The 21089-nt window shown below is 38.8% G+C and overlaps 1 protein-coding gene across 3 annotated transcripts in view; it reads right to left on the reverse strand.

Moving 5' to 3' along the window:
* npat (nuclear protein, ataxia-telangiectasia locus) overlaps positions 1-21089 on the reverse strand; it is a 28873-nt gene that overhangs the window by 2687 nt on the left and 5097 nt on the right. For 2 of the 3 annotated variants that reach the window (XM_061925903.1, XM_061925905.1), the window contains 12 exons: positions 20869-20941; positions 20752-20792; positions 17572-17874; positions 17312-17387; positions 13421-13544; positions 13265-13356; positions 13109-13190; positions 12906-13002; positions 12728-12826; positions 11461-12651; positions 11290-11390; positions 11109-11193 (listed from right to left, as the gene is read on the reverse strand). In XM_061925903.1, the coding sequence (XP_061781887.1) occupies positions 11109-11193; positions 11290-11390; positions 11461-12651; positions 12728-12826; positions 12906-13002; positions 13109-13190; positions 13265-13356; positions 13421-13544; positions 17312-17387; positions 17572-17874; positions 20752-20792; positions 20869-20941 (2364 nt within the window). The remainder of the gene's footprint in view (positions 1-11108; positions 11194-11289; positions 11391-11460; positions 12652-12727; positions 12827-12905; positions 13003-13108; positions 13191-13264; positions 13357-13420; positions 13545-17311; positions 17388-17571; positions 17875-20751; positions 20793-20868; positions 20942-21089) is intronic. The other variant, XM_061925904.1, reaches the window with a different exon arrangement.

The following is a 21089-nucleotide window of genomic DNA, read 5'->3' on the forward strand; positions in this document are numbered from 1 at the left end:
GCTGCTTACGCCGTACAATCTTAATCTTCGCAAAAAATATAGCCTCTGTTGCAGTCTATTGCACAGTTTGTCAATATGTGTCTTCCAGCAGAGAAGATTATCAATATGAACCCCTAAATATTTATATGAGGATACCTGGGTGATTTCCTGATTTTTGATGACCACTGGCTCATGGTCAGTCACTTTCCTCTGATCCAAAACCATTTCCTGTGTCTTGGTCACATTTAAAATAAGATGGTTAGTGTCACACCACCTAATAAATACCGGTAGGTCTATCTCGTCTTGGTACACAGAGGGGTCCGTATCCTTGTGTAGAAGGCTTAGGAGCACGGTATCGTCCGCAAATTTCACCATATAATTGTTAGGGTGCAGATTTGGCGCACCGCCACTGCAATATCATCACCTACACACCTTTAAAATAAATTAATATAATTTATTGTAGTCTCCAGAAGAAGTCACACAAAGTCTGACACTATTTGTATCTTTTGTTGCCAATCTTATGCTAATAAACAGCACAATTCCAACAGGTTGTATGTGGGCTCTGAACCGAGGATGTCTTTGTGGCTTGTGCAGCCCTTTGAGACACTTGTGATATAGGGCTATATAAATAAACACTGATTGATTGATTGATTGATGGTTTTACCTCCTGTGTAAACACTTTTGTCTCTGTGCCTTCCCAGACACACAACACTAGGGCTGGGCCGATAATACGATACTGATACAAAATGTGTTTGATAAAATGTGTGATATTTATTTATATCCTTTGGTCGGAAGAAACCAAAAATGTCATTGCCTTTACATCTCCAATATATATATGTGTATATATATATATATATATATATATATATATATATATATATATATATATATATATATATATATATATATATATATATATATATATGTCTTAATAAGGTTATCCAAAAAATAGTGCTCGATACCGTAGTAGAACGCAATATATAAAAATCTCCTGATGATTGAGGGAACCCCTCATGAAACAGGCCTGTAGAGATGAAGTAGTCTTGTGATTTTTTTCCCACACATACATATATATATATATATATATATTTTTTTTTTTTTTTAGGTAAAAACAAAATAAATTAATATTATTTACTATAGCCTCCAGAAGACGCCTCTATTTGTATCTTTTATTGCCAATCTTATGCTACTAAACGGCACAATTCCAACAAGTTTTACCTCCTGTGTAAACACTTTTGTTTCTGTGCTTCCCCAGACACACAACACTAGGGCTGGGCCGATAATACGATACTGATACAAAATGTGTTTGATAAAATGTGTGATATTTATTTATATCCTTTGGTCGGAAGAAACCAAAAATGTCATTGCCTTTACATCTCCAAAATATATATATATATATATATATATATATATATATATATATATATATATATATATATATATATATATATAATTTTTTTTTTTTTTTTTTTAGGTAAAAACAAAATAAATTAATATTATTTACTATAGCCTCCAGAAGACGCCTCTATTTGTATCTTTTATTGCCAATCTTATGCTACTAAACGGCACAATTCCAACAAGTTTTACCTCCTGTGTAAACACTTTTGTTTCTGTGCTTCCCCAGACACACAACACTAGGGCTGGGCCGATAATACGATACTGATACAAAATGTGTTTGATAAAATGTGTGATATTTATTTATATCCTTTGGTCGGAAGAAACCAAAAATGTCATTGCCTTTACATCTCCAAAATATATATATATATATATATATATATATATATATATATATATATATATAATTTTTTTTTTTTTTTTTTAGGTAAAAACAAAATAAATTAATATTATTTACTATAGCCTCCAGAAGACGCCTCTATTTGTATCTTTTATTGCCAATCTTATGCTACTAAACGGCACAATTCCAACAAGTTTTACCTCCTGTGTAAACACTTTTGTTTCTGTGCTTCCCCAGACACACAACACTAGGGCTGGGCCGATAATACGATACCAATATAGATCACGATAGACACATACTTGATATCGATACAAAATGCGTTTGATAAAATATTCAACATTTATTTATATTTTTTGGTCGGAAGAAACCAGACATTTCATTGCCTTCACACCTTCAAAGTAAGTTTTTAATTAACGTGAAAATAAAATAAAGTAATATCATTTATTGTAGCCTCCAGAAGACGTCACACAAAGTCTGACGCTATTTTTATCTTTTGTTGCCAATCTTATGCTAATAAACAGCACAATTCCAACAAGTTTTACATCCTATGCAAACACTTTTGCCTCGGTGCTTCCCCAAATACACAACACTAGGGCTGGGCCGATAATACGATACTGATACAAAATGTGTGATATTTATTTATATCCTTTGGTCGGAAGAAACCAAAAATGTCATTGCCTTTACATCTCCAATATATATATATATATATATATTTATTTTTTTAGGTAAAAACAAAATAAATTAATATTATTTACTATAGCCTCCAGAAGACGCCTCTATTTGTATCTTTTATTGCCAATCTTATGCTACTAAACGGCACAATTCCAACAAGTTTTACCTCCTGTGTAAACACTTTTGTTTCTGTGCTTCCCCAGACACACAACACTAGGGCTGGGCCGATAATACGATATCAATATAGATCACGATAGACACATACTTGATATCGATACAAAATGCGTTTGATAAAATATTCAACATTTATTTATATTTTTTGGTCGGAAGAAACCAAACATTTCGTTGCCTTCACACCTTCAAAGTAAGTTTTTAATTAACGTGAAAATAAAATAAAGTAATATCATTTATTGTAGCCTCCAGAAGACGTCACACAAAGTCTGACGCTATTTTTATCTTTTGTTGCCAATCTTATGCTAATAAACGGCACAATTCCAACAGGTTGTATGTGGGCTCTGAACCGAGGATGTCGTTGTGGCTTGTGCAGCCCTTTGAGACACTTGTGATATAGGGCTATATAAATAAACACTGATTGATTGATTGATTGATGGTTTTACCTCCTGTGTAAACACTTTTGTCTCTGTGCTTCCCCAGACACACAACACTAGGGCTGGGACGATAATACGATACTGATACAAAATGTGTTTGATAAAATGTGTGATATTTATTTATATCCTTTGGTCGGAAGAAACCAAAAATGTCATTGCCTTTACATTTCCAATATATATATATATATATATATATATATATATATATATATATATATATATATATATATATATATATATATATATATATATGTCTTAATAAGGTTATCCAAAAAATAGTGCTCGATACCGTAGTAGAGCGCAATATATAAAAATCTCCTGATGATTGAGGGAACCCCTCATGAAACAGGCCTGTAGAGATGAAGTAGTCTTGTGATTTTTTTCCCACACATACATATATTTTTATTTTTTATTTATTTATTTATTTATTTTTTTTTAGGTAAAAACAAAATAAATTAATATTATTTACTATAGCCTCCAGAAGACACCTCTATTTGTATCTTTTATTGCCAATCTTATGCTACTAAACGGCACAATTCCAACAAGTTTTACCTCCTGTGTAAACACTTTTGTTTCTGTGCTTCCCCAGACACACAACACTAGGGCTGGGCCGATAATACGATACTGATACAAAATGTGTTTGATAAAATGTGTGATATTTATTTATATCCTTTGGTCGGAAGAAACCAAAAATGTAATTGCCTTTACATCTCCAAAATATATATATATATATATATATATATATATATATATATATATATATATATATATATATATATATATATATATATATATATATATATATATATATATATTTTTTTTTTTAGGTAAAAACAAAATAAATTAATATTATTTACTATAGCCTCCAGAAGACGCCTCTATTTGTATCTTTTATTGCCAATCTTATGCTACTAAACGGCACAATTCCAACAAGTTTTACCTCCTGTGTAAACACTTTTGTTTCTGTGCTTCCCCAGACACACAACACTAGGGCTGGGCCGATAATACGATATCAATATAGATCACGATAGACACATACTTGATATCGATACAAAATGCGTTTGATAAAATATTCAACATTTATTTATATTTTTTGGTCGGAAGAAACCAAACATTTCATTGCCTTCACACCTTCAAAGTAAGTTTTTAATTAACGTGAAAATAAAATAAAGTAATATCATTTATTGTAGCCTCCAGAAGACGTCACACAAAGTCTGACGCTATTTTTATCTTTTGTTGCCAATCTTATGCTAATAAACAGCACAATTCCAACAAGTTTTACATCCTATGCAAACACTTTTGCCTCGGTGCTTCCCCAAATACACAACACTAGGGCTGGGCCGATAATACGATACTGATACAAAATGTGTGATATTTATTTATATCCTTTGGTCGGAAGAAACCAAAAATGTCATTGCCTTTACATCTCCAATATATATATATATATATATATATATATATATATATATATATATATATATTTATTTTTTTAGGTAAAAACAAAATAAATTAATATTATTTACTATAGCCTCCAGAAGACGCCTCTATTTGTATCTTTTATTGCCAATCTTATGCTACTAAACGGCACAATTCCAACAAGTTTTACCTCCTGTGTAAACACTTTTGTTTCTGTGCTTCCCCAGACACACAACACTAGGGCTGGGCCGATAATACGATATCAATATAGATCACGATAGACACATACTTGATATCGATACAAAATGCGTTTGATAAAATATTCAACATTTATTTATATTTTTTGGTCGGAAGAAACCAAACATTTCGTTGCCTTCACACCTTCAAAGTAAGTTTTTAATTAACGTGAAAATAAAATAAAGTAATATCATTTATTGTAGCCTCCAGAAGACGTCACACAAAGTCTGACGCTATTTTTATCTTTTGTTGCCAATCTTATGCTAATAAACGGCACAATTCCAACAGGTTGTATGTGGGCTCTGAACCGAGGATGTCGTTGTGGCTTGTGCAGCCCTTTGAGACACTTGTGATATAGGGCTATATAAATAAACACTGATTGATTGATTGATTGATGGTTTTACCTCCTGTGTAAACACTTTTGTCTCTGTGCTTCCCCAGACACACAACACTAGGGCTGGGACGATAATACGATACTGATACAAAATGTGTTTGATAAAATGTGTGATATTTATTTATATCCTTTGGTCGGAAGAAACCAAAAATGTCATTGCCTTTACATTTCCAATATATATATATATATATATATATATATATATATATATATATATATATATATATATATATATATATATATATATATGTCTTAATAAGGTTATCCAAAAAATAGTGCTCGATACCGTAGTAGAGCGCAATATATAAAAATCTCCTGATGATTGAGGGAACCCCTCATGAAACAGGCCTGTAGAGATGAAGTAGTCTTGTGATTTTTTTCCCACACATACATATATTTTTATTTTTTATTTATTTATTTATTTTTTTTTTTTTAGGTAAAAACAAAATAAATTAATATTATTTACTATAGCCTCCAGAAGACACCTCTATTTGTATCTTTTATTGCCAATCTTATGCTACTAAACGGCACAATTCCAACAAGTTTTACCTCCTGTGTAAACACTTTTGTTTCTGTGCTTCCCCAGACACACAACACTAGGGCTGGGCCGATAATACGATACTGATACAAAATGTGTTTGATAAAATGTGTGATATTTATTTATATCCTTTGGTCGGAAGAAACCAAAAATGTAATTGCCTTTACATCTCCAAAATATATATATATATATATATATATATATATATATATATATATATATATATATATATTTTTTTTTTTAGGTAAAAACAAAATAAATTAATATTATTTACTATAGCCTCCAGAAGACGCCTCTATTTGTATCTTTTATTGCCAATCTTATGCTACTAAACGGCACAATTCCAACAAGTTTTACCTCCTGTGTAAACACTTTTGTTTCTGTGCTTCCCCAGACACACAACACTAGGGCTGGGCCGATAATACGATATCAATATAGATCACGATAAGACACATACTTGATATCGATACAAAATGCGTTTGATAAAATATTCAACATTTATTTAATATCATTTATTGTAGCCTCCAGAAGACGACACACAAAGTCTGACGCTATTTTTATCTTTTGTTGCCAATCTTATGCTAATAAACAGCACAATTCCAACAAGTTTTACATCCTATGCAAACACTTTTGCCTCGGTGCTTCCCCAAATACACAACACTAGGGCTGGGCCAATAATACGATATCAATTTATATCGCGATCGATACAAAATGCGTTTAATAAAATATTCAATATTTATTTAGATTTTATGGTCAGAAAAAAACAAAAATTATGAAGCAAGACTCCTTTTATAAAGTCACTCGTGCTTTGGGAACCCAGCGAACAGGAAACAGGAAGTGTCACTGAGCAATGGGAGGGACATGCTAACAGCCAATCACGTAGTATCAACTACCGCGTGTTACACCTTTCCTGCCAGGCCTCGGCCGTAATGGAGGAGCGCAGGGGAGATGTTTTCGTCGGGGGTAACACCCTTCACTTTACCCGACAATGGGTCTGCTAAGCTCCGCTTTCGGGTCGGAATGACGAGGCTGCCGACTTCTGACAATTTGGTTGCTTTATTGTTATTTCTGCAAGACACAACTGGACACTTTCGCTTGCTATCTTCACTCTGCCACTCACTCACTTAAGTCACTTACCCAACAGTACACACACACACACACATACACTACTCTCATAACTAGTACGGTGGCGCCGTCTTTCTGTGGATTCTCTGCATGGAGCGAGAAGAGAAAGTGTAATATCTTGACATACAAACTCAACAAGAGAAACTTGTCTTTAGTTTTGTTGGTTTTAAAGCAGACGGTGCGGTAACATCCTGACACTTCCAAAGTGTCACTTTAATGAGTAGCTTCTCAAACTAGTCTGTGTAGTGCTCAATAACTTATACACTACTGCCATCTAGTGTCTCCAATCTGCAACTACCGTCAAATCTACTTTAATTATTTAATTACTTTAGCTCGGCTACCAGACACCTTCTCCACTGATACATAGCACCCTCGGTAAGTTGGAAATAGTTTTACTGTATTTATTGGCAGTCATGAATATCAATATATATCATACCTGCCAACTTTTGAAATCAGAAAAACCTAGTAGCCAGGGTCCAGGGGCCGCAGGCCCCGGTAGGTCCAGGACAAAGTCCTGGTGGGGGGTTCACCCCCCGACGCAAAATGATTATTAGCATTCAGACAGGTTAAAATGTTGCTAAAACCATCTCTTTTCTATCAGTCACAGTGACTTTTCAAAACAAAAATATTACAGCAAAAATCATATGGGTTGATTGACATGTTTATTCTGTAAGCTAACTTCAATAGTTTGACATTATTTTGACAGTTAATGCCAGTTACCCTGTCAACCTTTCACAAGACTTCAATTTGTTAATTGAAAGTATAAACAGTATAAACACTTTTTACAGTAAACAAATGGTAAAACAGTACTAAACAATTCCATTAAAAAAAAAAATTGGTGTCATTATTAACTTTCTGTCCAAGCTTGTATAATCTACTGCCTTGTTCAATTGTAAAAAATATTCTGTGCCTAAAATTCACATTTCTATCACAATTATCATACTGTAAACATGGTAAGCTAACTTCATTGAAATTAATAGTCCTGTCAATAGCATGGAATTACAATTCAAATGTAGTTTTTTTGTAAACCTTTCAAAAGAATTCAAAATATGAAAAATTAATGAAAATTAATTTAAGCCATCAGACACTTGAAAAGTGGCACATCACATCTCTAATGTAATCATTTGAACTTTTCAACAGAAATAGCACTGCAAAAATATTAAGGACATACTTCTGTATTTTGGTAGTTATTCTGTCAACATTTAACAAGATTTCTTCAACTTGGACTTGAAAGCATAAATAGTATAAACACTTTTAACAGTATAACAGTACTAAACAATTCCAATAGATAACATTGGTGTCATTACCTTTTTGTGGCTAAAATCCAAATGTATTCTATCAGATTGATCATACTGCAAAAATTATATTGTAACTTTATGATAAGTTTACTTCATTAAAATGTAATTCAACAGCATCATAAATAAAACTTCGGCATTTATCACATCCAGAGAATCTGTTTGGGCGACGAAAAACGTTGAAAGTTTTCCACTTGTATCGCTAGCAACGGCATTAGACTTGTGTTTTTTTTGTCCCAACGTGGTCTTTTACATGGCTAATTCCTCCGTGTCCGATCGAAAAATCTTGTCTGCACAAGGTGCAATTCGCGTAGTTTTCACCCTTTTTGGAACGGATAATTATTCCCGGATAGGCTTTTGAATATTCTTCACGGAATGACTGCAGTTTTCTTTTCGGTTTAAGACTCGTTTGCGATTTTTCTCCCGCTGATTCCATGATCGTTCGCTCGTTTGGAAACAATGGCAACTGGTGCCTCGTGCTTGGCAGCGGTGCTATAAATAGCCTCGCGCATGGCATTCGGAATGGCTCGATAGGAAGTTACGGGAAGCAGTGTCGATTGTCATTGTTGTTACGCGATTTCGTGAATAAAACTTAAAAAAAATTTTTTTTCTTAATTAATGAAAAACCGTATTTTTTATCACTGCAACCGTAACCCGGAATAGGTTGATGAAAACCGTACTAATTACGGGAAAACCGGAGTAGTTGGCAGGTATGCAACACTTTCTTATTCTCTGCCAATCACCTATCAAGCATGGACGGTGTGTTTGTGAGCATGGGAAAAACATACCCGGTACATCACATCCAAACCACACGAACATAAAACATCACCACCAGCAGATCGTTACAGTGGATATACATCGCCTATTATTTCTGCACTATTGACTAGTGATGCACCAAAAACTCGGCCATCGGAAAAATGACTTTAATCACCGAACCCAAATGTAAACAAGACGCACGCCATTGTCTGGAGCATAGTTGCATGTCTGCCATGTGGACGTAGCAGATATACCCGCAGACAGTAATCTACAACATGTGCAAATATTAAGAGGACAGTGGCGGCTTTCAAGGAGAAATAGTCCAACTGGAGCAGGAGCAAGTGTGACGTCATGCTCGCAGCAGCTCTCTTTTCTTCGGGGACATGGAGGGACAGAAGTCTCTAAACAGGGCATTTTATAATAACACCAGAAAAAGACACTGGATTTGTTGATATTTGTTTTAAATTAAAAAAGTCTTTAGAACACTTGGTATAAAAATACCTTCCCGGTAAGGTCTATTCAGGTGTACTGGAGAGGAGGCTACGCCGGATAGTCGAACCTCGGATTCAGGAGGAACAGTGTGGTTTTCGTCCTGGTCGTGGAACTGTGGACCAGCTCTATACTCTGGGCAGGGTCCTTGAGGGTGCATGGGAGTTTGCCCAACCAGTCTACATGTGTTTTGTGGACTTGGAGAAGGCATTCGACCGTGTCCCTCGAGAAGTCCTGTGGGGAGTGCTCAGAGAGTACGGGGTATCGGACTGTCTGATTGTGGCAGTCCGCTCCCTGTATGATCAGTGCCAGAGCTTGGTCCGCATTGCCGGCAGTAAGTCGGACACGTTTCCAGTGAGGGTTGGACTCCGCCAAGACTGCCCTTTGTCACCGATTCTGTTCATAACTTTTATGGACAGAATTTCTAGGCGCAGTCAAGGCGTTGAGGGGATCTGGTTTGGTGGCTGCAGGATTAGGTCTCTGCTTTTTGCAGATGATGTGGTCCTGATGGCTTCATCTGGCCAGGATCTTCAGCTCTCACTGGATCGGTTCGCAGCTGAGTGTGAAGCGACTGGGATGAGAATCAGCACCTCCAAGTCCGAGTCCATGGTTCTCGCCCGGAAAAGGGTGGAGTGCCATCTCCGGGTTGGGGAGGAGATCTTGCCCCAAGTGGAGGAGTTCAAGTACCTCGGAGTCTTGTTCACGAGTGGGGGAAGAGTGGATCGTGAGATCGACAGGCGGATCGGTGCGGCGTCTTCAGTAATGCGGACGCTGTATCGATCCGTTGTGGTGAAGAAGGAGCTGAGCCGGAAGGCAAAGCTCTCAATTTACCGGTCGATCTACGTTCCCATCCTCACCTATGGTCATGAGCTTTGGGTTATGACCGAAAGGACAAGATCACGGGTACAAGCGGCCGAAATGAGTTTCCTCCGCCGGGTGGCGGGGCTCTTCCTTAGAGATAGGGTGAGAAGCTCTGCCATCCGGGAGGAGCTCAAAGTAAAGCCGCTGCTCCTCCACATTGAGAGGAGCCAGATGAGGTGGTTCGGGCATCTGGTCAGGATGCCACCCGAACGCCTCCCTAGGGAGGTGTTTAGGGCACGTCCGACCGGTAGGAGGCCACGGGGAAGACCCAGGACACGTTGGGAAGACTATGTCTCCCGGCTGGCCTGGGAACGCCTCGGGGTCCCACAGGAAGAGCTGGACGAAGTGGCTGGGGAGAGGGAAGTCTGGGCTTCCCTGCTTAGGCTGCTGCCCCCGCGACCTGACCTCGGATAAGCGGAAGAAGATGGATGGATGGATGGATGGATGGATGGTATAAAAATATTCTCAGGGCATTTAGTGCATCACAACTGGATGCAACAGTCAAACATTGTTGAGTTCAAGACGTGTTTCAGGGATGACTAAGCAGTATCGGACACATTATTTCCACAAACAAATGGTCGTTCTCCTCACAATGACGACATTTCATTCACATTCATATAAATTTCCCTGATATTCTGCATTTAAGAGCAGACTCTGCGGTTACGTTAACACGGAAGTGCCTTACATTTTTAGTTGAGTTGAGTGATTATTGGCACACTAGCACTGTCAAATAAAAAGTGGCAACCATGGCGAGATCCGAAAATAGTAGTAGACGTAGACATAGTCTTGTTTTTACGCATACGCTCACTCACCCATTTCACCGTTACAAGCTCAGGAATTTGCATTATTCGATTTAAAATGACATTTTGATGATCGTAAGAAGCCACAAATGAAACCCGATTAGTTGTCCAGCCCTATTTGAAAGCAGGTTCATTTGGCACTCTTACGGTCCAGTTCAACCATCACAATAATGTGTCAAACGGGGAGGACGGCAAACACCTACCAGCAGATGTGACTGCAACTCTTGCGGGTTTGGGCTCAATATTTAGACTTTGCTGCATTGGCACCGAGGTTGGTATTCCAACAAGCTGTAGAACAAGTCTTCATTAGTACCTTTTAATGGGGAATTGATACGTGATAAAGCAAAACCGGTGAACAAATAAGCGCAGATACAATCATGTTACCTGATTGGCCATCATGTGGACATTCCCAATACTATTCTGTCCCATAACCGTCATAGGGAGCATCATGGGCTTAACAGGAGATGGTAGGATGAGTGCTGACCCTGTGAAGAAATGTGGTATTCCATTAATGCCAGTGCTAATAAAACAAAAACCAGCACATTGTGTTCCTACCAGTGACAAAACCTTGTGGTGGGTTTGCTGCAGTCACATTATACTGGTTGGTTTTGGGCAGAAGTGGTCCGTTGGTGACAGCAACAGGTACTTGCGACTGTCTGGCCCCAGTCTGTGCTGTGAGCGGTTCTGTCATGAGTAAGTAGCTAGTGGTGGCTCCTTGGAGCGCAGGGTTGGCCGTGTCCACGGGAAGTTGAATAATGTAGCTTTGCTGCGCTTGTGTAGTTGCTGCTAACTGATTCGATGAAACGCCTTTACAGGGCGAGTTGGCTAAAGCTTCAGCGCTTTGTAAGCCGCACACTGCCAGTGCCGTTTCCTCTGGATTAGTCCCTCTTGGTGTGCCAGGTTCTCTGGGGGATTTGGCAGGCGAGGAAAGGTAGATTGTGGGTATCTTTTCTGTGGGAATGTTGGAAATGGCTTGATTCAAGGCGTTATCGCTTGAGGGACCCTCATCCGGGTTATCACTGATGATAATCTTCAAAGAAACTATGTTACTGGGATCATCTGAAACTTTGCTTGGGGTATTGACAATGCTGCTCACACAGGTGGATGCAGCAACACCTGCTATTCCTGACTTGAAGGGTGTGGCTGGAGTACCGGGGGAAGGGCTCCGTGCACATAATAGAGGGGAACACGTCGGTACAGAATTTGACGCAGCGGTGTTAGCACCTACGGAAGACTGAGGAGTTACAAAGAGAGTCGGCGGTCGTTCATTACCACCGCTGCTTGGAACTGACATGAGTGGCATGTCGGCACTCGAGTGGGACAAAAAGGCAGGCTGATTATTCAGTGAAGAAGACAGAGCTTGTTTACTTTGATTGTCCACATAAGGTACTGGTGCCACTGATGAAGGGATGGCAGTCAGGTCAACCAGAGATGCTGGACTCTGTAAAACTGCTAAAGACGTGTCCATCGAGGTAGCAATATCCATTGGTGACGGAAGAACAGCGAGAGAAAAAAGGGAAGCCTTCTCTTGAGTGTTTTCACTTAGGGCAGAAGAGGAGTCACCCCGATAATCCTCATGAGGAATCAGCAGTCGGGCAGAGCTGTTGTCCAGTCGCGAGGACCTGCTGCTGGAGCCCACCACGCTCTTCTTTAGGAGAGCTGTCGATTTCCTTGTCTTGCGTTCCTGCACAATTTTGTTCTTCATTGTGGCCGCTGTTGAAAAGGAGCTTTCTTGCTCTGTGGTACCTGTTTAACATAGAAAAGTCAATGACTTATCTCAGTGTCTTTGTTCTGCAGCACCAAATTCATTTATCAAACCTACCTGGAAGTTGTCCGACGGTGGATGGAGGTGGTCCGGCGGTATTGTTCTCCTCTGGGACATTGCTCATATCTACATCTTCTCCATCTGCTCTGCTTTTATCTGCGGACAAACAGCAGAATGATCATGGCACACAATTATTCACGACATGGTAAATAAAAACAGCGTCATTAAGGGTTACTATAGTCGAAGAGGTCAAACAGGGCTTGAAAAGCAGGATCTGACTCGGTTTGCTCCAAAATGTCATGGATTGCAACATCACTCATATGTATTTCTCCCTGTGTTGGAGGACATAAAGCAGGGTGTTAATATTGGAGTGCATGGTGATTTAATATCACAAACGGGGAACGTTGTTTCAAGACGAAATGTCAGGTGATTTCGCACCTGTAATCCAAGAATTTCATCAATGGACTGGTCGTCTTCCACTGAACTTGACGGGGCCTTCGGTGTTTGGGGCGTAGAATCACTGACACACGCACAAAATCAGTTGCCATTACACAGTCGAAGGAAAAACCTATTTGAAGACGAATGCAAACTTACTTTGCGAGAATTTTATTGATGTTCTCAGCAAGCTTTTCTTGCAACGATCGGTCTCCCAATATCTTGTCACGAGCATTTTGTATCACCAGTTGCTGCGGACGTGCACATTTGGTATGACGGTCTACGTTATAATTCGGCAGTAACATTTTCACTTACAGGGAAGTTCTCATCCACAGCTTCCTCGGGTGGTGCTTCAGCAGCAACACTACTGACAGGCACACTGGACCTGACGGAACCACTGCCGCCTCCCGCAGCACCGCTCCTTTTCCTAGGAGTGTCCCTGATAAAGTTTCACAACAACATTGAAACAAATCATTTAGGTTTCCATTGCACCTTGCTGAAGTCATGTGTTTGTGCTCTATGTCCATACTTGCCAACCTTGAGACCTCCGATTTAGGGAGGTGGGGGGCGTGGTTAAGATATATATATATATATATATATATATATATATATATATATATATATATACACACACACACACAGGTAAAAGCCAGTAAATTAGAATATTTTGAAAAACTTGATTTATTTCAGTAATTGCATTCAAAAGGTGTAACTTGTACATTATATTTATTCATTGCACACAGACTGATGCATTCAAATGTTTATTTCATTTAATTTTGATGATTTGAAGTGGCAACAAATGAAAATCCAAAATTCCGTGTGTCACCAAATTAGAATATTACTTAAGGCTAATACAAAAAAGGGATTTTTAGAAATGTTGGCCAACTGAAAAGTATGAAAATGAAAAATATGAGCATGTACAATACTCAATACTTGGTTGGAGCTCCTTTTGCCTCAATTACTGCGTTAATGCGGCGTGGCATGGAGTCGATGAGTTTCTGGCACTGCTCAGGTGTTATGAGAGCCCAGGTTGCTCTGATAGTGGCCTTCAACTCTTCTGCGTTTTTGGGTCTGGCATTCTGCATCTTCCTTTTCACAATACCCCACAGATTTTCTATGGGGCTAAGGTCAGGGGAGTTGGCGGGCCAATTTAGAACAGAAATACCATGGTCCGTAAACCAGGCACGGGTAGATTTTGCGCTGTGTGCAGGCGCCAAGTCCTGTTGGAACTTGAAATCTCCATCTCCATAGAGCAGGTCAGCAGCAGGAAGCATGAAGTGCTCTAAAACTTGCTGGTAGACGGCTGCGTTGACCCTGGATCTCAGGAAACAGAGTGGACCGACACCAGCAGATGACATGGCACCCCAAACCATCACTGATGGTGGAAACTTTACACTAGAATTCAGGCAACGTGGATCCTGTGCCTCTCCTGTCTTCCTCCAGACTCTGGGACCTCGATTTCCAAAGGAAATGCAAAATTTGCATGGTTGGGTGATGGTTTGGGGTGCCATGTCATCTGCTGGTGTCGGTCCACTCTGTTTCCTGAGATCCAGGGTCAACGCAGCCGTCTACCAGCAAGTTTTAGAGCACTTCATGCTTCCTGCTGCTGACCTGCTCTATGGAGATGGAGATTTCAAGTTCCAACAGGACTTGGCACCTGCACACAGCGCAAAATCTACCCGTGCCTGGTTTACGGACCATGGTATTTCTGTTCTAAATTGGCCCGCCAACTCCCCTGACCTTAGCCCCATAGAAAATCTGTGGGGTATTGTGAAAAGGAAGATGCAGAATGCCAGACCCAAAAACGCAGAAGAGTTGAAGGCCACTATCAGAGCAACCTGGGCTCTCATAACACCTGAGCAGTGCCAGAAACTCATCGACTCCATGCCACGCCGCATTAACGCAGTAATTGAGGCAAAAGGAGCTCCAACCAAGTATTGAGTATTGTACATGCTCATATTTTTCATTTTCATACTTTTCAGTTGGCCAACATTTCTAAAAATCCCTTTTTTGTATTAGCCTTACACAATATTCTAATTTTGTGACACACGGAATTTTGGATTTTCATTTGTTGCCACTTCAAATCATCAAAATTAAATGAAATAAACATTTGAATGCATCAGTCTGTGTGCAATGAATAAATATAATGTACAAGTTACACCTTTTGAATGCAATTACTGAAATAAATCAAGTTTTTCAAAATATTCTAATTTACTGGCTTTTACCTGTATATATATATATATATATATATATATATATATATATATATATAGATATCTACATCCTGAAAATATGCAAACAAAACTGTGTTTGGATAATTGATACTTCAAACTTGCATAAATAAATCTTAAGGAATATAACATAACTTGGCTTCTGAGAGCTTCAAAATGTAATGAATAAAATGCTAAAGTTGTTGATAAACAAGCAATTATTTTAATAATTAAATATGGTCATTTTAAATGAATTATTATGATAATCTAAAATCAATTATTTCAAATATGTTTATTTTAATGTATAATTATATGGCTGGATGTAATAAGGAGTCAGGAAAAAATACAAAGAAAAATACAAATAATTTTGATGTTTTTAGCAAAATATAGTAAAAATGTATTTATTTTTATTGTTTTTTAATTAATAAAAATATTTTTTTTTAGGTAAGATAAACATAATAATACAATTTATCTCTAGTCTGGATGATTTAGTTCTTGTCACCCTGTTGTCCTCCCGTCATGAAAAAAGGCATGGAGGGGGCGTGGCTTCCAGCTCCGGCTGAAAATCGGGAGATTTTCGGGAGAATATTTGTCCCGGGAGGTTTTCGGGAGAGGCGCTGAATTTCGGGAGTCTCCCGGAAAATTCGGGAGTGTTGGCAAGTATGTTCAATAGGTCAATAAGTCATAACAACATTGACTTTGAGTCATTATTATTTTTGAGCAATGACAGTTGAATTCCACTAAAATTCTTGGGGATCCAAAAGGGTCCCACTTAGCAACTTGTGAACAATAAGTCATACTTTTTTTTTATACTTTCAACACTTAAGTCTCTAATTATAGAACTATTCGTCAATTTTATGTTTTTATTTTTATTTTTTTATTTTTTTTTTGCCGTTTTTTTAATCAAAGCAAACTTTGTTTTTATGCCAAACAAAATATGCAATATTTTCCCCAAAAAATATTTCAAAGTGGAACATTTGCTGTGAAATAATTTGAGCCTTCAATAGGTCAATAATTCATAACAACATTGACTTTGATACATTATTATTTTTGAGCAATGACAGTTGAATCCCACTAAAATTCTTGGGGATCCAAAAGGGTCCCACTGATCACAGTGTGAACAATAAGTCATACTTTGTGTTATATACTTTCAACACTTACGTCTCTGACTTCAGAACTATTCATCGATTTTAAGTTTTTTATTTAATTTTTGTTCATGTTTTGTTTGTCTTATGCCGTTTTTTATCAAAGAAAACTTTGTTTTTATGCCACACACACAAATTATGCAATATTTTCGCCAAAAAATATTTCAAAGTGGAACTTTTGCTGTGAAATAATTTGAGCCTTCAATAGGTCAATAATTCATAACAACATTGACTTTGATTCATTATTATTTTTGAGCAATGACAGTTGAATCCCACTAAAATTCTTGGGGATCCAAAAGGGTCCCACTTAGCAACTTGTGAACAATAAGTCATACTTTTTTTTATACTTTCAACACTTAAGTCTCTAATTATAGAACTATTCGTCAATTTTATGTTTTTATTTTTATTTTTTTATGTGTTTTATGCTGTTTTTGTAATCAAAGAAAACTTAGTTTTTATGCCAAACACAAAATATGCAATATTTTCCCCAAAAAATATTTCAAGGTGGAACATTTGCTGTGAAATAATTTGAGCCTTCCATAGTTCAATAATGCATAACAACATTGATTTTGATAAGCGGCAGAAAATGGATGGATGGATATTTTTTTCCCGCAATGACAGGTTTAAAGAGAAGAAAAACAACCTCCATGGTAGTTCTGTGTTTTTCTTGTTTGCTTTATTCCACTTTTTAATGTTTTTTTCCCCAAATAGTATTTATAGAATGTGCCATTCAAAAATAAGCTGCGGGATGCAAATGGCCCCTTGGCCACACTTTGGACACCTCTGCTATAAGCTATTCTACAAGCAATGTGTTAGTAGTTTGTGTCTGTGCAGATATCAGTTTTACTTACCATTTCCTTCGCCCGGGAGACATGGGTCCTGGATTTAGTCGCGGTTCTGTAACTATTATCTGGACTGGTAAATCTCCTGGAATGGGCAAAGCACAGCCAAAGCCAAGTTTTATCTTGCTGCATCATACGATCGTTCAATATAGTTCCAAACATGGCACTCAACAAATATAAATGAAGTACAATAAAAGTTAATCAACCCCAACAAAAAGCTAAGAAAAAAGGACAGAGTTTACAATGAAAATATGAAGTCAGACACTCACTTTGTGTATTGAGTGAGCGGCTGCCATCGTGGAACTGGTGGGGTGTGGCACCGCCCGGAGGGGCTTGGATTTGAGGAGCGGAGTAGCTCAGAGGGGTGGAGTGGCCGGGCATATTCTGCGAGCTGAGTGCAGGGCTGCTGATCAAGGTTGTTTCCGAGATGGAGGAGCAAACCATGCCGCTCCCTGAAGTCATGCTCAATACCCGCTGTCTTGCCAGGTTTTCCAGTCCAACACGGGAACGTGCTGTGGGAGGATCATTGGTGTTTAAGCTCCGCCTTCTCCTGAACTGCTGCACACGGCAGGCTGAAAAGGAGTCAAAAACATGCGCTCCTGATGTCTGATAAAAACACCACATGGTGGCACTGTTATCAAACGCCAAAGTTTGACCAGTCAGATTCACTTGAAATTTCTCACACTGCTCAATGCAAAACCCCTGCGGACGTTTGGTGGAATTACAGCAACATTTGGTGCACACGTTTAGGTGACTGGCAAAGACGTTTCAGCATCAAACATCTCTGCAGGGACACGGGTGGTGCCCAGCAACACATTTCTCATGAGTCATCCATCTATGGCCTCACCAATGTGGAGATGTGTTATTGACGAGGCAGGGGTTGAAGATGAAGTTCTTTAGAAAGTTGGTCGCCTTGATTGTCGCGGTAAAGATAGCGGCAAGATTAGTTGCCGTGTTGTTGTTGACATTGTTCACCCTTCACCCGGAAACACAAGTCCCGCTTGGTGACTATCTTCATCAATCGCCACATCATAATAGTAGAAAATAAAAGCAATACTGCCCTCTAGTACATATGAGACATAAGTAAAACTTCATTTGCGCCAAAAATATTTACAATATACTGAAAATAAATTTGCGATGTCAGGATATTTGAAAGGCGATGTGACGACTGTATATACTAGTGATGGGTCCGGCAACACCGATGCATCGGCGCATGCGTGGAGCTCATAGAGCGAAACCCTGTGTCGGTGCGCGTACCGCTTTTAGAAAGTCACGTGACCGATCATGAGCTGTTTTGGTCACGTGACCGATACGCCAACTGTGTCGCACTGACGCCTCCTCTGTGCCCTGTGAGCGGCTCTTTTCTACAGCCGGAGAAATAATAACTAAGAAGAGAAAGCGTCTAAAATTGAATACGTTGGAAAAACTGTTTTTTTTAAAAATAAAAATGTGTAAAAAAATAATAATAATAATTTCCAGGTCCACAAGCATCCTCATTCACAACACGTTCTCTTAGATTTCCATGTTATGATACATGTTCACATTATTTATTGACTGCATCTAAAAAAGACAAAAAATATATTTTTATTTAAATGAAGTTATGAAATAATCCTAAATGAAATACAATGACTTGGTTTATATTATTGTATATACTAGGTCAGTGGTTCTCAACCTTTTTTCAGCAATGTACCCCCTGTGATTTTTTTTTTAATTCAAGTACCGTATTTTCCGCACTATTAGCCGCACCTAAAAACCACAAATTTACTCAAAAGCTGACAGTGCGGCTTTTAACCCGGTGCGCTTTATATATGGATTAATATTACGATTCATTTTCATAAAGTTTCGATCTCGCAACTTCGGTAAACAGCCGCCATCTTTTTTCCCGGTAGAACAGGAAGCGCTTCTTCTTCTACGCAAGCAACCGCCAAGGTAAGCACCCGCCCCCATAGAACAGGAAGCGCTTCTTCTTCTACTGTAAGCAACCACCCGCCCGCGTAGAAGAAAAAGCGCGCGAATATACCGTACGTTTCATTTCCTTTGTGTGTTTACATCTGTAAAGACCACAAAATGGCTCCTACTAAGCGTCAGTGATCCGGTTCATGAAAAGACGCAATCTCTCCATCCGCACACGGATTACTATTTCACAGCAACTGATATTCCTGTGAACCGCACTGTGGATACAACGGGAGCACGTACGGTGAATATTCGCACCACAGGGAATGAGAAGTCATCCTTCACTGTGGTTCTAGCTTGCCATGCTAATGGCCAGAAACTTCCACCCATGGTGATATTCAAAAGGAAGACCTTGCCAAAAGAGACCTTTCCAGCCGGCGTCATCATAAAAGCTAACTCGAAGGGATGGATGAAGAAAAGATGAGCGAGTGGTTAAGGTAAGTTTAAGTTTACGCGAAGAGGCCGGGTGGCTTTTTTCACGCAGCTCTGTCCATGTTGATATACGTATGTTTGTGATTGCACATTTGCGTACATTTTGGGAGTAAACAGAGTTGTTAGAACGCTGGTTTTTAATATATTATTAAAGTTTGACTGACCTATCTGACTGTTTTTTTGACATTCCTTTAGCGCAGTTAGATGCGGCTTACAACACGGGGCGGCTTATAGGTGGACAAAGTTTTGAAATATGCCGTTCATTGAAGGCGCGGCTTTTAACCCACATTATCATGCAAGAAAAGTTTATTTTTGGGACCGCGATCACCGCGTAATGATTTTTAAAGGTTGCATTACAAACATTTAACTGTCCCATGTGATCAGCCAGTGCGATTGGAAGTCCATGCTCAATTATTGCCTCCGTAAATAAAACTTCGGCATTTATCACATCCAAAGAATCTGTTTGGGCGACGAAAAACGTTGAAAGTTTTCCACTTGTATCGCTAGCAACGGCATTAGACTTGTGTTTTTTTGTCCCAACGTGGTCTTTTACATCGCTAATTCCTCCGTGTCTGATCGAAAAATCTTGTCTGCACAAGGTGCAATTCACGTAGTTTTCACTCTTTTTTTTTAATTAATGAAAAACCGTATTTTTTATCACTGCAACCGTAACCCGGAATAGGTTGATGAAAACCGTACTTTTTACGGGAAAACCGGAGTAGTTGGCAGGTATGTAAAATGAGATGGCAGGCTACATAAAATGACGTGCCAGGCCAAAATAAATGATGCGGCATACCAAATAAAAGGACGTAGCAAGCAACATTACTTAATGCGGCATACCACATAAAATGATGTGGCACGCTACTTAAATTAACACGGAATAACACATAAAATAATGCGGCAGGCCACATAAAGTTATGCAGCGGGCCATATAAAATGTTGCTGCGGCCACGTAAAATAACGCAGCAAGACCACATAAATCATGTGGCGGGCCAGAATTGTCCCCCGGGCCTTGAGTTTAACACCTGTGGCATATCCATATGGTTTCCAGGCCTGTGACTTACCCCTCTGACTGGCTGATATAGCTGGAGAAGTCTGCATGGACCTGGGATGACAAACACAACAACATCAGTGGAATAAAGGTTTCAGTAAAAGTGCCCACTGTGCGTTATGCGAATTACTTGATTTGTTTGAGTGTGAAATCCAGCTTTTTCCACAGTGACGTCATCACGGCAGGTACTTCACTGCAAGTCTCTATTGGAAAGATGCAGGAACCACCACACATTGTTGATGTTGGGAATAGTAGATGTAGTAATTAGGGATGTAATGATATTGGAAATCCTCACAATAATGCCATGACATGTGACGGTCAATGAGAAGTGGGAATACACCCGTCTGTGGA

Source organism: Nerophis lumbriciformis, linkage group LG30, assembly GCF_033978685.3.
Source record: "Nerophis lumbriciformis linkage group LG30, RoL_Nlum_v2.1, whole genome shotgun sequence".
Lineage (NCBI taxonomy): Eukaryota > Metazoa > Chordata > Actinopteri > Syngnathiformes > Syngnathidae > Nerophis > Nerophis lumbriciformis.